General features: G+C 32.9%; 1 protein-coding gene and 1 non-coding gene across 4 annotated transcripts in view; one reads left to right on the top strand and one right to left on the bottom strand.

The window, feature by feature from the left end:
• Scyl2 (SCY1 like pseudokinase 2) overlaps window positions 1–19,331 on the bottom strand; it is a 61,398-nt gene that overhangs the window by 36,321 nt on the left and 5,746 nt on the right. For all 3 annotated transcript variants that reach the window (XM_078052939.1, XM_005322377.5, XM_078052938.1), the window contains exons 2-4: window positions 13,294–13,497; window positions 6,376–6,533; window positions 2,147–2,291 (exon numbers count right to left, since the gene is read on the bottom strand). In XM_078052939.1, the coding sequence (XP_077909065.1) occupies window positions 2,147–2,291; window positions 6,376–6,533; window positions 13,294–13,470 (480 nt within the window). In that variant the 5' untranslated portion in view covers window positions 13,471–13,497. The remainder of the gene's footprint in view (window positions 1–2,146; window positions 2,292–6,375; window positions 6,534–13,293; window positions 13,498–19,331) is intronic.
• Window positions 16,107–16,179, top strand: Trnav-cac (transfer RNA valine (anticodon CAC)). Its single transcript has one exon. It is a non-coding gene; the product is annotated as a tRNA-Val (tRNA).

The raw sequence follows: 19,331 nt of genomic DNA on the forward strand, positions 1-19,331 counted from the left end.
CACGAAAGCCAAAGCATAGAAGCAAATCAGGAGTCAGTTGATAGATTAAAGTACAAATGAATTGCTTATAATGTGGTACACGCATTCAATGGAATGTTACTCAACCTTATAAAGGAAGGAAATTCTGACACATGCTATAACATGGATAAACCTTGAGGACATAGTGAAATAAGCTAATTACAAAGGGCTCTATTTATATAAAGTATACAGAGTAGTCAAATTCACAGAGACAGAAAGTAGAACTGTAGATGCCAAGAATTGGGGGAATGTGGGGGATAAGAGTTATTGTTTACCAGGTACAGTTTCAGTTTTGCAAGATGAAAACAGTTATGTAAATGTGGATGGTAGTCTTGGCTGTACAACAAGTCAACATATTTAATGGATTAAACGTACATTTAAAAATAACAAAAGATGGAATTTTACCACCATTCTTTAAAAAATATAGTTAGGAAAATGACAAGATAAGCCACAGACTAGGAGAAAATATTTATTAATTATATATCTGACAAAGGATTTGTGTCTACAACATGTAAAGAAATCTTAAAAACTCATTAATAAGAAAACATTCAAAAACTAGGCAAATGTCTGAACAGACATTCACCAAAGAGAATATCCATATGGCAAGGAAACATATGAAAATATAATAAGTATCATTATTCATTAGGGAAATACAAATTAAAACCACTTAGAGATACTAATGTACACCTGTTAAAAATAAAAGGAAGAAAATAACAGAGTTTTTAACAAAGACATGAAAAAAAATATATGAAAATAACAGAGTTTTTAACAAAGATATATTAATTATACTAATTCACATTATACTGTTAATGGGAATGAAAGACAGTATAACCACTTTGGGAAAAGTCTATCAGTTTCTTTAAAAAGTGAAACACACAAATAACATTTGATCTAGCCATTCCACTCACAGCTATTTATTTAATCAGAAGAAATTAAAGTATCTGTGTCCATACAAAATCTTGTACACAAATATTCCAGCAGCTTCATTAGCTATTAGCCAAAAACTAGAAACAATGCTAGTGACCATCAACAGATAAATGGATAAACAAACTGATATATGCATCCAATGGACTATTACTCCATTATAAAAATGCATCGACTATTGATACATACAATGATATGGGTAAACCTCAAAATAATTACACTAACTGAAAGAAGCCAGATTAAAAAAACACACACCTATAGGATTCCATTTATAAAATTCTAGAAAATACAAACTGATCCCATAGGGGTAGAAAGCAAGTCAGTGACTTCCTGGGACAAGATACAGAGAGGAAAGGATACAAGGAGTATGAGAAAGCTTTGGAGAGTGATGGATATGTGTATTATCTTGACTTTGGTGATGGTTTCGTAGGAGTACATGTGTCAAATTTCACATATGTGCAGCTTATTAAGTATGTCAATTATGTTTTACAGCTAGCTGTTAAACAATAAATAAAATGGCCAGGCAAGGTGGCACATACCTATAATCCCAGCTACTTTGGAGGCTGAGGCAGAAGGACCACAAGTTCAAGGCCAATATGGGCAACTTAGTGACAGCCTCTCAAAAACAAACAAAAGGACAGGGGTATAGCTTAGTGGTAAAATGCTCCCTAGGTTCACTCCTCAGTACCATAATCAGTCAATCAATAAAATGATCTCTGTCCACCAGGATCTCAGAATCTGTTACATAAATCTACTATATGGAGCTGAAGATATTATTCTGGTAAGAAAAGAAAGAAAAATCTTAAAAGTATGTGGAAAAGCCAATAATATCTCTTGATATCTACTAAATTTTTTTAGAGAAGTAATATTATTATTCAATACTATATTTCAACTTATAATTTTCTTTATGAAATTACTTACATGAATAAAAATTCAAAAAAATCAAAAGGAACCCATCCCATTAACCAATCAATAAGTTCCCCTCCTCAAAGTTTACCAAAGTTATCAGTTTTATATATTTAAAATATTATCCAAGCCTAACAATAAACTGCAAAAAAAAAAATTATACAACACAGAAACTGTTTTCAAATTACTAACAAGAATGAAAGGTTTATATAAAATAATTTACAATGTCTAATAAATTTGAAAAAGCCAAAAATAACCTTAAATGAAAAACTTTTACATGTTAAATAAAAATACATACCTGAAGTAAACCATATTTAGTTTCTACATCATAAAGTTTGTAATCCTTAATGTCTGGAGATATAGAGGGAGGCAGATTTTCCCAGTTACCAAGAACATTGGCTAAACTGGCAAAAACAGGTTCTGTACAAAATGCCAAGCAGTCCCTGTTTTCAAAAAGAAAGAGTTATTACTATCATTTTTTATTCATTATAAAAATCAAATATACATTAGAAATCCTATTAGAAACTATTAGAAATCCTATTAAACTATTGATAAGGTAGACTATTTTAGATTTGTAAATTTCAGCATAGTTATAGAACATTTCAAACAATATCAGGAGGCTTTATATATGAATTATCCTGGATAAATCAATCTTCTAAACTAAGTGTTATAACAACTAATACATTTTTTTTAACTTAAAACATCAGGAAATAAGATATTATCTCAACTGTTAACTTCTTCAATGACTGATATTCCTTATGGGAAACCAATAAACTTACTTAAAAATTGTTATATTGTACATATGATATCCTTATTTCTAAAGCTGTAATTTTCACAATATGCTACTCAGGGAACCTACAGAATTCCCACTGATACCTCAAGAGCAAGAGGATCAGGAAAAGGAACAGGCATACCTCCAGTCCCCCATTCTTACTTACAATCAAAGCAACTTTGCTTTTATCTATTTTTGAAAGGTGTTGCAGTTTTAAATTTTTTTAATCATTGCTTTTTGGTGTAAAGAATTAAAATCCAGAAAACATTAGATACTGACATTCAATAGCTTTATAGAGTAATGATCAAGAACTCAAGCTTTAAAGAAAGATAAATATCTGATTTCAAGTTCCAGCATACCTATTCCCACCTTACTGACACTGCACACCCTAACTCTGAGCTTCACTATGACCATATGTAAAATGACGGTAACAGATGCACCTTGAAGTGTTACTGTGAAGATCAAATGAGATAATCATAAAATATATAGCAAAGCACCTAGTGCATGTTCAATAAACTCTTCTTATTGCTGTTACAATTACCAACCATCTGAGGCTCAAGCCCTAACATTTTAGGCTTTAGGCTTTGGGCTCTGGCAATGAAGGTTTACAAGGTAGTATAGCAACAAGGCTAAACCAAGTTTCTGTGCCACTAATATGAACTTTGTTGTTTCACATGTCTATAATATCTAAATAACCTTTTATCTGCCTTGAACCTATTTTTCAAACAAAACCACATATATTCAATATATATCAGACAGAGACAGATCTACTTAAGATTGAAAGAGAAAAGGATTATATTTCCTACCTGTTCAGTCATTATGAAGGATGCTATCTTGTTTTTATGCCTAGGATTCAGCTCATTAACCCAGAGGACACTAAGGCATTCTTTTACAGAACGGTTCTGAAAGTTGCTCAAATACTCTCTCTCTCAACCCAAAACATCATCCTTAGTCACATCAAAAATCTATGATTATCATTCAAGTTCTAAGGCCTTACAATCTTTCATGAAAATTCATTTCTATTATTATTAATCACATTGAAAAGGGTATATGTTCTTAAGGACCACTTCCCAAACACAGCTTCTTACCAGTCATTTATTTTCACCACCTCCACCAAAACTTAGCTTCCCAGTATCTTTGTACAACAAATTCAGTCCTTGTTATATGTGATTCCTTTCTTTTTCCCAATGACCAACAATAAACTATCACCTTATTTATCTTTTACTAGGCAAATTTTAATCCTGTAATGACCATCACAGGTTTCTTTTACACAAAGTATACTTGAACCTTGTTCTCTTTGTTTTTTAACATTCGATAACATTTATTCACAGTCTTCTTATTTCATTCTTTATTCCATGGTTCTCTTTATCTACTATTTACCTAGTAGCCACTTTCTACTTCACAAAAAATTACAGTTCATTAAACATGAACGAATAAACTCATTAGCCTTAAACTTTACCTGAGTGTATTACTGATTCCTCAACCATCTTCCTTTGAGTTCCTCCAACAGGACTTGACCCACATGTCTTTTGGATTCTGTTACATTTTCTGGTTACAAACTGCCATCTTATTGAAACTGTTGAATGTCACTAATAACCTCTAACTAGTTAAGCATAATGATTCTTCTCAGTTCTTATTTTCTTTCCATTCCTCAGTCTCCAGTGCAATAGGGTCCTTTTGTCCCTCTCCCTTGGCTTCTATAAAATGCTGCCAGGTTTTCTCCTGCCATATGACAATAATTTCTCCTTTTTCCTTCCCTGGCTCTTTCAACCTCCCTACATTTCAAAGTACATTCCTCAGTCTACTGCTCATTTTACTCATGTTCTTGAAAAAAAATCCATTTTAATCTGGTTAAATTTCAATTACTGGGCTGGGGATGTGGCTCAAGCGGTAGTGCGCTCGCCTGGCGTGCGTGCGGCCCGGGTTCGATCCTCAGCACCACATACCAACAAAGATGTTGTGTCCACCGAGAACTAAAAAATAAATATTAAAAATTCTCTCTCTCTCTCTCTCTCTCTCTCTCTCTCTCTCTCTCTCTCTCTCTCCCCCCTCTCTCACTCTAAAAAAAAAAAAAAAATTTCAATTACTGCCTTTGTTATTCCCATACACATCACCAACTCTGAACTTTCATCTGAATTATCCTTTCTGTAGGAGATTTCCTTTGGATAACTTCTGTGCCATTCAATATTACTAATTCATTAATGACTAGAACCTATTTTTTCCTTTTCTAAAGTGTTCCTATTTCTATTAATGTTTCTACAATTTTTACAACCTCACAATTAAGATATCTTAAAGTAATCTGTGAATTCTCTCTTTCTGCTTACCAATAAAATTCTATTTCTATAATGTTTAATTCACTATAAAAGAAGCTGCTGAGACAGAGAAAGCGTAACATACTGGTTGCCTCGAGAAATTTAAAAATATAATTATGAGATATACGCTGTAGATACAAGTAATAAGAATATTTTTATGATAAGAGACATATGAGCAAATTTCTGGGCAGGCATAGCATGGTACAGTTTAAAAAAAAGTGGGCTCAGAAATCACATCTCTGCCAGCTTTAAGTAATATCTCCGATCCTCATCCTACATTATTGTGAAACTTAAACAAGTAAAACAATGTAAAAACATTTAGGATAGTTTTCACATGGTAAATTCTGTCTTCTTTTAGGTGGTGGTGGCGGTCTCCTGCTTTTTTAGAGGGGCTGATTAGTAAAGATTCTAGTGTAAGAATTTTCTGAAGAAATCTAATATGCCAAACTGATAAAAGCAAAATTACAGTACCTGAAGGGAGATGAGAAGTTTGGAACTCTGACAGTTGTGTACCCTACTTGCCTGTTCCTATCCTATCCTTAAAATACTAGGGACCACAGAACACAAATGGCAAATCACTTGAGTAAGGATCCTAAACTAAAAGGGGAATATAGTCTGCTAAGAAGGAGCAAATAAAACAATTTGGGCTATGAATAATATGGAAAAGGTTTTATAAAGCTAGGGTTTCTAAAGGATTATTAAAAGCATCACAGGCTTGACGGTCTAGTCAAGATTACATAAATTTCATTTTCTGGTCAGCAATATTTCCCAAGATCATCCTCAAGAAAAAATACATAGTAAAGTAAATGAAAGCTATGGATTGACATCTGGGAAAAACAGAAGATTAGGGCTGGGGATGTGGCTCAAGCGGTAGCGCGCTCGCCTAGCATGCGTGCGGCCCGGATTCGATCCTCAGCAGCACCACATACCAACAAAGATGTTGTGTCTGCCGAGAACTGAGAAAAAATGAATGAATGTTAAAATTCTCTCTCTCTCTGTGCCCCACTCTCTCTCTCTCTCTCTTTAAAAAAAAAAAAAAAAAACAGAAGATTAAATGTCTGGAAATGCACTTGCCACACACACAAAATTGGTCTTCAAATATTGCCTCAATAAAAAGGAGACAAGAAATTTTAGCAAATTAGCAAGGCAGACATTTTCAGGCAGTGAGTATACTCCATACTTCTCTTACACCTTCCACTTTGACTACTGTAATGCTGAGCATAGAAAAGACACTTAAATACAGACTCAAGGCAAATGTGAAGTAAGTCTTTATCAATATTCAAAAAAAGAGAATACATGCAAAATGCAAATAAATTTTAGGAAACTAATATATAAGAATGACAGTTTGTAACAATTTTTCACTGATATTTGAAATAGACCAAATATAGTTATTTATAACTTTTTTCACAAAGTCTCCTATATAAATTTCTATAAAAAATTTACCTTGATTCTTCTAAAGGATGTTGGACAGTAAGAAGTCGAGGGTGTCGTAACCGTGTTAACTGCTGGACTCCTCGTTTTAAAGCATCGATGATCTGATCCTTTTCAAATTTCTGATATTTGTCAATCAGCTTTTTATCAAAGACAAAAACAGCCACTTCCTAATAAAAGAATTGTGTCACTAATTTTAATCAAGAACTATATAAAAATAATAGTTATATTTGAGTGTCAGCAGTTTACAATTAGAAATAAAAACTAATGCCATGAAAATTTTAGCACCATTATAATACCTTTCTGATTAAAATGTTGCTTCCTTTATGACTAATAAATCTAAATAATTTTAAAGGTATGAGACCCAGAGTTTTCATCTAAAGAGAACATAGGAAATGTTTTATCTAAGATCTTACAGCAAAAACTGAACTGCCAAGACTCAGTTACCCAGGTAGACTAATTCTAGGGCCAATATGCCACTCTGTCTCCTCAGAAATAGCAAAGAGACAAATATGGAACAGTAAACATGGTACATGCTTTCAGGAAAGAAAGCACTGAAGTTGAGTGACAGCTTTAAATAACATTCATATACAGACTGAGTGTCCCTTATCGGAAATGTTTGGTACCAGAGGTGTTTCAGATTTGGCTTTTATTCTCAGATTCTAAAATCTTGCATAATCTGGAATTCCATTTACATCATACATGCCTTTACTCAGATAGACTTAAGTAACTTTATACAAGATTTTTAGTGCATCTACATTTTGACTGCTACATGAGGTCAGGTGTGGTATTTTCCACATGTGGCATCATATTGGCACTCAAAAGATTTTGGATATTGAAGCATTTCAGATATCAGATTTTTTGGATTAGGGATGCTCAACCTGTATAAACAGATCAACCTAGCTCTTTTGATCATTAAGAGACATAAGAGAAGAAAGTAAGAGTGTTATATAATATTAATTTGAACTAAAAAAAAATGACCTAGAAGTTCAAGTTCCTATGGCACCAATCATGCGCAAAATCTTATTTTAGTAAGTGTTCTGCTATAACACATTTTATAAATGCATCTAATTTAAATGTGTTTATTTTTTCAAGATGTTTTAAGCCTTAAAAAAAGATCACATGAAATGGTTCTTGAGCTCTTAGTTTTACCACTCTTAAAAGAACAAAGAAAAATAAACAACATAAAATTCTTTCAAAGACTCATTTATTGTTTAAGGTAAAAGATGACAGATTTCTACACAGGACAGAACAGGTTATCAACTAACTATCTTAAAAATACTTTTCTCTTTATTCAAATCAGTTAAAATTAATCAATTTCAACAAAATTATGTTAATAACTCTTCAGACCCCATACTGATTTCCTAAAACTCTTAGCCTATATTTTAAAACCTTTCATCAGAATATATCATAATCAATTTCCAACTTGTATTTCTCTTTTATTATTTTGCTATCAGATTGAGCATTTCCAATCTGAAAATATGAAATTCATAATGCTCCAAAACTGAAGCTGAGATCCTCAAAGAGTTTCAAGTTTCAGAGTTTTGGCTATGGATACTCAATGTAAGCATTTCTGATCCCAAGCATTTCATAAGGGACAATCAACCTGTCCTACCCAATCTGCTAACACATATATGCCACTTCCATAAAAGTCCTGCCTGTCTCTATCTATACATTACAAACTTTCTGAAGCAAGCAACAATGTCTTAGTGGTGGGGATAGGGTGTGCCTGAATGGTGGAGTGCTTGAAGAGTGAGGCTCTGGAGTGGATCACTAGCAGACCAAAAGCAAACAAAAAACAAAGCTAGATCTTGGTAGAAGCATCTCCAGTGTTTATTGCCGACTTAAAGTCAATAAAGATAAGCAATTAATTCATTAGAAGCATTTTATTATTTCAAATTAAAATCCTTTTCATCTTCTCATTATGATTTTAAAATATACATAAAAGATGACAAAGTGCAACTATCCAGTACATCTTTAGACAATGATTAACTGTAGTTTAAATTTGAGTCTTTTAATTTTAAAATTTTCTCCCAAAAAAAAGCTTATTTTATGACAGAATACTGTCTATCCTTATTAATTTTCTACATATCATTTTTTAAGAGAGAGAAAAAGAGAGAATTTTAATATCTATTTTTTAGTTTTCGGTGGACACAATATCTTTGTTTGTATATGGTGCTGAGGATCAAACTCGAGCTGCACGCATGCCAAGCAAGCGCACCACCACTTAAGCCACATCTCCAGCCCCTACATATCATTTTTATATATAGTTTTCTGGAAATAACAAATAAGTAAAGGTGGCTGATTAATGTTGTTAAGCCTTCTAAATCATTACTCCTTCCAGCAAAGTGAGGGGGTTTAAAATCTCCAAATGATTGTGGATTTGTTTTCTAGTTTTATTAATTTTTACTTCAAGCACTTTGAAATTGTTATTAGGTACATTTACACTTAGGATTATTATACTTTCTTGAAGAAGTTACAATATTATGTTATGAAATGTTTACCTTTATCACTGAGAATACTTTTTCTTGAAATTAATTTTATACTAATAGCTCTATTTCAGATTTCTCATGGTGTTTTTCCCCTCCTTTTGCTTTTACACATTGGTGTATTGATATTTAAAGAGTAACATATGCATAGAGCATATAACTACTATTTGCTTTTTACACATGTTGAACACTTATACCTTTTAATTATAATATCTAGACCATTTATATTTAAATGAATTAATAGAGATCACAGGAAACATCTGCTTCCTGTATGCAGTAATGTGTAATATTTGCTACATAAAGATCAGTGAAAAACTGGGTAAATGATAGGTTTGATGACTTAATATTTTGGAAAACATATTGAACAGTCCTGTTGCCAGGCTCAGAGAAGACTGTGGAATGCTTTTGTTGCAATTGTTCCTTCTCTCATTTATCATATGGTACACAGCAACAGATTTATTTTATTGTTTGTTAACATTTTTTATTTTGCAAATAAAAAATTATACGTGTGTGTGTGTGTGTGTGTGTGTGTGTGTGTGTGAGAGAGAGAGAGAGAGAGAGAAAGAGAGAGAAAGAGAGAGAGAGAGAGAGAGAAAGAGAGAGAGAGAGATATCTCGCACAGGCACATGCATGTGTATTGTACCAAAGGTGAACTTTGTTGAAAACCATTATGGTTTGTTTTTGTTGTTGTTGTGTTTTATTGGTGGGAGGGTAGGGGAGCAACCAGGGATTGAACTCAGGGGCACTGGCCTCTGAGCCACACCCCCAGCCCCATTTTGCATTTTATTTAGAGACAGGGTCTCACTGAGTTGCTTAGAGTCTTTCTTTTGTTGAGGCTGGCTTTGAACTCTCAATCCCTGCCTCATCCTTCCAAGATGCTGGGATTACAGGCGTGAACCACCATGCCTGGCCACCTATTATTGTTTGTTTGGGGTTTTATTAATATTTTATTTTTTAGTTGTAGTTGGATACAATGCCTCTATTTCACTTATTTATTTTTATGTGGTGCTGAGGATCGAACGTAGGGTCTCACAAGTGAGAGGCAAGTGCTCTACCCCTGAGCCACAACCCCAGCCCCATTATGGTTTTAATGTGAAATTCTCTAACAAAAAAAGGCTGAGTATTTTTACATATGCCTATTTGCCATTTGATTATTCTCTTTAATGAAACACCTGTTTATGTGATTTATTAATTTTTAATTGCATTATTAGCTGATTGTTGAGTTTTCCAGTCTTTGCATATTTTGTAAACAAGTGTGTGTACTGCAAATGTTTTTTCACAGTCTATAGATTGCTCCTTTATAAATGATTTGTTGATTAAAAAAAATTAAAAACAAAAATAAAGTAATGATAAAAAAATTGAGTCTTTTTACACAATAATTGATTAGAACAAAATATGTGCAATATTTGCTTGCAATTGTTCCTATCGTTTATTCACTGCATATTCTTTAAAATACACTGAAAGAAAAGACACCCACTAAAAAGTATGTTTTTCCAACAGCCCAATTTAAAAAAGAAAACAAAGACTATAAAGTTCTTCTAAAAACTAATATTTGTCACAACTGAGGATGTTTCATTTGAAATAGACCTGATTTATATGTTTTTTTTTTAAAAGATCCTTGCTTACTATAAAGGTGAACTTTGTTGAAAACCAGATCATTCAAGAAATAAAATATAAGTTATGTGATATAAAGTAATGCATTTAGGATTCTCTAACCGCAATCATGACCTCCATTAACCTCTCTCTTAAGAGCCACCAAAGACATTTTCTGAAACACAGATGTTTCCTATGATCTCTATTTTCTGGACCCTTTGTGACTGGGCAGTAATAACTGCCAAACATCAGACTCTTCATCTTCCATCTGATTTTGAGATAATACTCCTTCAAAACAATGAAATAAAAAGTAAATTTTAATTTATAATAAGTTAAACATAACTTGATTTTTGAGAAGACTGAAACGTAGCAACATATACCCCTTAAAATTACTACAAATAATTTTTATTTTTTTTAATCAAAGCAACTTGACTAATATATCAAGCTTTGCATAATGGTCTCCTTTATTTTAAAACAAAGTATAATTTGTTTACTTATTATAATTTAGTTATGCTTTCATGCACAATATATTTGTGAGTTCCACCCACAAATAATGGCATCTAAATAACAAATGGATGTTTTTTAATACTTAATGAACTAAGTTCAATTCTACATTTAGTAGACTAGATAAACTATGAACAATGAAACATTTATTATGTTTAAAACTTTAAAAACCAACCAGTCTTCATTATTCTCACAGAAACTAATAAGTTATTTAACTAAAGGTATTATGGAGCTCATGAAGCAGTCAGGAGGAAAAAATATGTACCAGGCCAATGTATACAACTCTGAAGACAAAATTACACCACAGTTGCCCTATTAAAAAAAAAAAAGGAATTTAAAAAAAAAACTTGGTATAAAATAGTTGAAAGATGGCTAGGGATATATATAGTCAGTTGGTAGAGTGCTTGCCTCTCAGGCACAAGGCCATGGGTTCAATCCCTAGCATCACACACACACACACACACACACACACACACACACACACACACACTAGATGAAAGAAATTTCAAAATGTAGAATTATTTTTCTACATGAAAGGAAGAAAAAATTAGGTATATGGGTGAGATGGAAATTATAATTATGTGCTACTTTCATTACAAATTATTTAAACAAACTGTCAGTCTCAATAGTCATATTCTCATCAAATGAATAAGTTTCTAATAACAGCACTCCAAAATTAAATTAAATTTTTTTAACTTAAAAATGAAAACAATTACACACTGATGATTCTCAGCAAGTCTATATTTTACTTTCATAAATTATTCACCATGAGGAATTCTGGAATGAATGCCCTTCAAAAACAGTAAATATCAGCAGAATAATTTCTACTGATTTTTGCTGGGAACGTAAAACCAGAATACTAACAAAAATGTGTCCAATCGGGTACAACGAAATTACCAAGTTCACAAGTAAATTGTTGTTTACTAATTTTTTATATTGTGACATCCCAGGTTTCATAAATATTTACTTTGTTTTATTTACTCTATAGGTGCTGTAATTACTATTCTTCACAGAGTAGTAATTTACCATCTAGATTAAAAAGTCAAAAACTGTACATGATCTGAAAATTATAATTCACCAGATACTTATATAAATTTGAAATAACCCTAAGAAAAAATACCCCTAACCTTTCAAAGGGAATGCAAGCCTTAAATATACTTTTAAAGGGATTCTTTTAACTCAGAAATATTGTTGGGTTTTGGAGAATAAGAGTGTACTAAATGGACCAGGGATATAGCTCAGAGGTAGATGGTTGCCTAGCTTGCATGGGCAAAACCCTAGGTTCAATTCCCCAGCATTGGGGGGAAAAAAATATGCGCTAAACAGGAGACACTTAACGTTAGCAGTATTTAGACTTTTTTTTTTTAAGATCTTATTTCTGGGTTGGGGTTGTGCCAAGCCTATGTGAGGCTCTGGGTTCAATCTTCAGCACCACATAAAAATAAATAAAATAAATGTCTATCAACAACTAAAAAAAAGTTTTTTAAAAAAAGATCTTATTTCTACAGAGATTTTAAACCTGGATTTTTTTTATATCTTAAAAATTCCAACAAAAAGCTGCTAATAAAATTTAACACTAATGATACTAAGAACCATCTGCTGATCTCTTAAGCCAAATTAAAGGAGAAAAAAAACTCAAACTACTCTTCCCTAAAAGAAGAGTTAGTCCCAAAAAAACAAATGACTACAAAATAATATAACTCAAAACACACTACTAAATATATCCCACAACTATTATCCCCTTCTAATGGCAAAAGCTATCAGGTAAACACACATAAAAAAATTTAGAAGTCTATTTTCTATAAAGCAGTATTTAAATAGATATTTTCCTGATAATTTATTGACAAATGTAAAAGAAAACTTAAGTGCTATGGCAATTTTTATCCTAAAATATATTTTGCAATTATTATCTTTTAATATGCTTAAATAACACTTTATTAAGTAAAGTGGTATTTGTAACACTTTGTTATTAAGTAAACAAAAGTAGGTTAGCATGGTATGTCAAACAGCATATCTGTAAAGCAGGAGGCACAGAGAATATTTTAAAATTTTTGTTTTTGGTGACTTTATAAGATGAAATGAAAAACAAAGAGCAGAATGAAGAATCCATTAAAGAACTTTTGATTTTTTTTTAAGAACTTTTGGTACTTCTTAACATAAAAATCATACATGAGGGGCTGGGGTTATAGCTCAGCAGTAGAGCACTTGCCTTGCACTTGTGAGGCACAAGGTTCTATCCTCAGCACCACATAAAAATAAATAAAGATATTGTGTCCATAAATACATACACATACTTTACAGTACTTAGCATGTATTCTTTTTCCAACTAGACAGAATAACTTACCTGTTTTGTAGATTTTTTTGTGCCATTAAAAATCTTCCAAGCTAGCCCATTACCACCACTGGCAATGTGCCGACCAACATCAAATTCTCTAGTGACAGGATTTCCCATTACTGCACTAGTGACATCAGCTGTTACCTTTGTAACAGTACTCTTCAACTTATTAAGCATGGACTCCATGGTTGTGTATTAGGTAGTTACAGTCACCTAGAAACACACAAGGATATGGGAGAGCTCATCATTTTTTGTCCAAGCACTTATTCATAATTTAGTTTGAAAAGTTTAAACAAACAATACCAAACAGATAAGTTACATGTTGGTTTTGCCTTCAGAGAACCCAATACACTTGACTATACATTTACAGCTAGAACCAAATGATCAGTTCCTCTCAACCACGGTTCTCACAAACCAGAAAAAGACCTGCTCACACTGGACACTGACATAAAGAAAAAAAATAAATGCTGTTCAATTATATAACATGTACCCTTTAAGATTTAAGTGGTATAGAAGATCAGAATCTTCACACTGAAAGGTGAACCCAAGGATTTGCCCCTGCTTTCTGCCAGGCACATATCAAATCCGAGTGATAAGCAGAATTCCAGTCAGCTAAGGGGATGAACTACAATTCAGAGATGCGGAAACGTCTGGAAGTTCAGGGACAGAATTTCAAAGTGAAAGGTGCTATGTTGAAAAAGAGCACAAGGTCCTCTTCATGTTTTGTTAATGCTAAAGTGCACACATGTAGTTTGAGACTCTACTAGTTCTATTAATTAAGGTGCTTGTGAGCTGAATAGTTTCAATTCACACAGGGCTTCAAAATCATTCCAGAGCTCCTCAGCCAGGCTGGAGAGTCTTCACTGATCACTAGGGCATTTTAGCAGGACTATGCCTTAATAGGACAAACCTATTCTAGCTGGGAGTGATGGTGCTGTACTCCCAGTTACTGAGGAGGCAGAGAAAGAAGAAATGCTTAAGCCCAGGAGCTGCAGGTCATCCTGGACAACATATCAAGACCCCATCTCTTAATTAAAAAAAAAAAGATAAAACTGCTCTAACATCAAAAGTCATTCTCAAGCAACCAAACTAATCTAACTAAGCTGCCTTCCAGAAGAAAATCCTACTGTTCATGAAAGGAAGACACAAGACACAAAATCAGATACTCAACAAAGTAACATTCACATTGTTCAGCACACAATCAAAAATCATCAAAAAGAAAAAAATATAACTTATAATCAAATGAAAAATCAGTCAATAAAATCTGACTTCAAGATGATAGATATATAGAATTAGCAAAGACATTAAAAGTTATCACAGGTCCAAAGCAGTTAAAGGAAAACATGAACAAAATGAAAGAAAATGGAATTTTTTAAAGGCCCAAATGAAAATTCAAGACATGGAAAATAAATTTAAATAAATCTCACTAATATCAGGAATGAGATGAACATATTAGACAGTGTAAGGGGAAAAGCAGCAAAACTTGAAGATGGAATAAAAATTTGAAAAAAAAAAAAAAAGATGAACAAAGTCTCAGTAATCCATGGGATAATATCTTAGATCTTATACATGAAAACAGATCCTCAAAATAAGGAAGAGAGGGGAGGAAAATTATTGGAAAAAATAATGGCAAAAATTTTTCCAAATTTCCTAAAAAAATTATACAAAGCTTCAAGAAATTCAAAAAACAAAAAGGAAAAACACAAAGGAAACCATACCTATATCTATCATACCAAATAGCTGAAAATAATTTATTAAAAATCTTTGAAGTGGCTATAGAAAACAGGTAAATCATACAGAGAGGAACAAAATAAGAATTTCCCCAAACTTCACTTCAGAAACTATGTATACCAGAGAACTGAATGAGGTCTTTAAAGTGCTAAAGAAATTATTAACATAGAATCCTGTATGATGAGGAAAATAACCTTCAAAATTCAAAGAAAAAACAACTCAGGAGGCTGAGGCAGGTGGATCACCAAGTCTGAGGTCAGCCTGGGAAACATAATGAGATCCTATCTCAAAACAAAAAGGACCAGGGATGTACCTCAGCAGTATAGTACCCCTGATTTTAATAGTCAGTCCCAAAACAGAAGGGGGCGGGGGAGAACAATGGGAAATAAAGGCTTTTTAGAAAAACAAAACCTAGAAAATTTGTTGCCAAACATAATTTCTACCAGAAATACTAAAGGAATTTCTTCAAAAAGAAAGAAAAAGATACAGATAGAAATTTGGATCTGGGCTGGGGATGTGGCTCAAGCGGTAGCGCACTCACCTGGCATGCGTGTGACCCAGGTTCGATCCTCAGCACCACATACAAAAAAAAAAAAAAAAAAAACAACAAAAAGATGTTGTCTGCCAAAAATAAATAAATAAATATTTTAAAATTCTCTCTCTCTCTCTCTCCCTGTCTCTCTCTCCCCCCTCCTCTCTCTTTAAAAAAAAAATTAAAAGAAATTTGGATCTAAAAAAGAAATGGAGGATACTGAAAATAAAAATTATAAGGGCATATGAAAAAACTTGTGTTAGAATTATCTTTAAATGATGGCAGATCATGTAATGTAAAAGTATAACATTGTGTTTGTGTAGAAAAAAATATACTAAAATAAAGGATGAGAAATGAAAGTATATTTTTGAAAGAGTCTTGCATTTCATGAGAAGCCACATAACATTTGAAGGCACACTGTGGCAAGCTAAAAATATACATTATAAACCTTAAAATAACAACTAAAGTAATAAACAAACATAAGTAAAAGGTGAATAGTGGTGATAAAATAGAATCCTAAAGCAAACAAAATAGATAACAAAATGAAATAGGGAGGGACTGGGGTTGTGGCTCAGTGGTAGAGCACTCGCCTCACACGTGAGAGACCCTGGGTTCGATCCTCAGCACCACATAAAAATAAACAAAATAAAGATATTGTGTCCATGTATAACTAAAAAAAATATTTTTAAAAAATGAAATAGGGATAGAGGAAGGAACAAAAAAAGCAAGTGTGGCAAACAGAGAATACACAGCAAGATGGCTAATTTAAACCCAACCACATCAATAACTACATTTAAATAAATTAGTCAAAATTCTAATTAAAAGGCCCAGATTGTCAAATTGGATTTAAAAAGCAAGCATATCTAACTATATGCTGCTTATAAAAAATTCACTTTAAAAATACAAAAATGCAGGGCTGGGGTTATGGCTTGGTGGTAAGCTCTCGCCTTGCATGAGTAAAGCCCTGGGTTCATTCCTCAGCACCATATATAAACAAATAAATAAAGGTATAAAAACAAAAAATACAAAAACGCAGGTAAAGAAATGTAAAAGTTGCCGGATATAGTGGTGCACGTCTGAAATCCCAGCGGTATGGGAGACTGAGGCAGGAAGATCGCTGGTTCAAAGCCAGCCTCAGCAACAGTGAGATGCTACGCGACATGGTAAGACCCTGTTTCTAAATAAAATACAAAATAGGGCTGGGGATGTGGCTCAGTGGTTGAGTGCCCAAGTTCATTCCCCAATATCCACCCCAAAAAAATGTAAAAGTAATATACCTAGCTAGAATGGATATATTAATAACAGGATAGACTTCAAAGATAAAACATATTTTGTAATGATAAATGTTTTCAACAAGATAACATAATAATTTTAAATGTATACACATGCAATGAGAGACCTTCAAAATAAGTGCAACAGAAACTGATAGAGAACTGAAAGAATATAGAAATACGCAATTTTAATTGAAGACTTCAAGAGTTCTCTCAGTAACAAAAAAAAAAAATCAGTAAGGCTATAGATCTCAACAGTATTAAATGTTTAAGTCCCATATATCTCAGTGACAATATCTCAATTCTAAAATTTTAATAATAATGAACAATCACAACATACAACCTAGAAATTAGACCCTTTATAACTATTTATGTTCTTGACAAAATATATCAAATGCCATTAGCCTAAAATCAGTTGAAGAGATACAATGTTTTTCAAGCAAAAATTTTGAAAGCCACTGGACTAAGGCAGCACTAGTCTATACCCTGTTTTCTCCAGTAATTATATTTATGTAAGTATAACTTCCTTCTTTCTATTAAAGACTTGAACTATAAGTGGAAATATTCTCTTTCCCTTTTTAATTTATTGCTACATTTTTAAGTGATTAGAAAAATATTACTATTGGCATTATGAAAATATTTATTTGCTATCCAAATTATTCTTTATGAACATCTCTACTGATTTTGATGGGAAGATGAAGGAATACAAAATCCTACTTAAAACCTACCTATCCATTCCTCTAACTCTGTCTGACATACTATTGCCATGCACACTGTTATACACTGGGAACTCGTAAATGGAAGCATTTCTGCTCTTCAGGCATTTAGTCCAGTGGCAGACTTAGACTGGCAGATACTATAACAGTCACTGGAGACATGAATATATATCATGCTACAGGAACATTAAGATAAACTCAAAAGTAAGTGTTTTCAGGTAGGAAAAAAAGAGTAGGAGGATAATATTACAGAAAGAGGGTTACCATGTACCAAGATATGGAAGAGAAGATTACATCATTGTGAAAAACAAAGGATATTTTCATGGTTGATATTCAAATTTGAAATGTCTATCCATCACCTAAATAGAACAACACTGACGTACACAAGGTGGAGAATAGATATGGAAACTCATCTGGTGATATAATTTTTATTGAATACCTTCTATGTACCTAACATAATATGTAAGAAACTGGAGAAGGTAAAGAAAAAATAAACTACAAAGGAGCTATCATTAAGGAGGGAAAAAAACATACAAGTAAAACAACTGTAGCATGAGCCTACAGAAAAGATAAAATTCTACAGAATATATAGTGTTAAAGGAGCAAAAAGAGGAGGAAAAAGTAGAATGTTTCCACAAAACAATAATGTAAGAAATGCTTTTAAAGACAGATAAAGAATAGAGAATGAAAGTGAGTAGATAGAGAATGGAAGAAATGTAGGAGTAAAACTACAAGGCAAAACCAAAGTAGTTCAGATAATACCTGGAGAAAAAAGAAGAAAGTATGGCAAAGGAGACTAGAAAAGCCAGATCACCATGGGGAGCAGGGTTTCAGGCATGAGTAAGATGATTAATCACCCCATCTAGTGGAGTAAAAAAGATATACTAGGGGTGGAGGCAGGGAATACCTCAAGACTGAAAAGAATTTCAATATATAACTCAGAGATGATGTAGTTTAGAAAGTAAAGCAAGAAAATAAAAGACAGTAGGAAATACAAATGTTTCTCAAAAATTTTTATTTGATTAATAAAGATCACTTTTCAAAAGTTATAAATGACAGAAATGTTTACTCATTAAGCCATTTCTCCTTGTATACTTAATAGAATTCACTTGAAATTCAACTACCTCCCCAGGTGCAGTGGCACATGCCTGTGATCCTATCAGCTCAGGAGGCTGAGACAGCCACCTTAGCAAGGAGCGAGGTGCTAAGCAATTAGTGAGACCCTGTCTCTAAATAAAATACAAAATAGGGTTGGGGATGTGGCTCAGTGGTTGAGAGCCTCTGAGTTCAATCCCTGGTATCAAAAAAAGAAAAAAAAAGAAAGAAAGAAATTCAACTACCTCTTCAATTTCAGCCAAAACAAGATATGGGGTAGTTTCCATATTATCCCATGATTGTATCATTCTACCACCTGGCTCAATCATTATCTAGCTTTCAGTAGACCCAATAGGAGAATCTGCTGTAACATTAGGTTTTACCTGTACCTCACAAAGTACGCTGAGTATTACAGCATCTTATGGCAGGCAGTGAAGAGGAATTGGAAATTTTTTCAGTTCTGCCTGCTCAGAAATTCTAGATATAGCAGAAATAGGTAAAATTATATTTTATGCTTAAAAAATGGATTTTCAAATAACAACTCAAAGAATCCCTACTTCCCAAGAATCTCTAGCAATCAGAGAAATGCAAATCAAAACCACCCTAAGATACCTATTCACTCCAGTAAGATTGGCAGCCATTATGAAGTCAAACAACAATAAGTGTTGGCGAGGATGTGGGGAAAAGGGCACACTTGTACAT

This window comes from Ictidomys tridecemlineatus, chromosome 6 (genome assembly GCF_052094955.1).
Source record: "Ictidomys tridecemlineatus isolate mIctTri1 chromosome 6, mIctTri1.hap1, whole genome shotgun sequence".
Classification (NCBI taxonomy): domain Eukaryota; kingdom Metazoa; phylum Chordata; class Mammalia; order Rodentia; family Sciuridae; genus Ictidomys; species Ictidomys tridecemlineatus.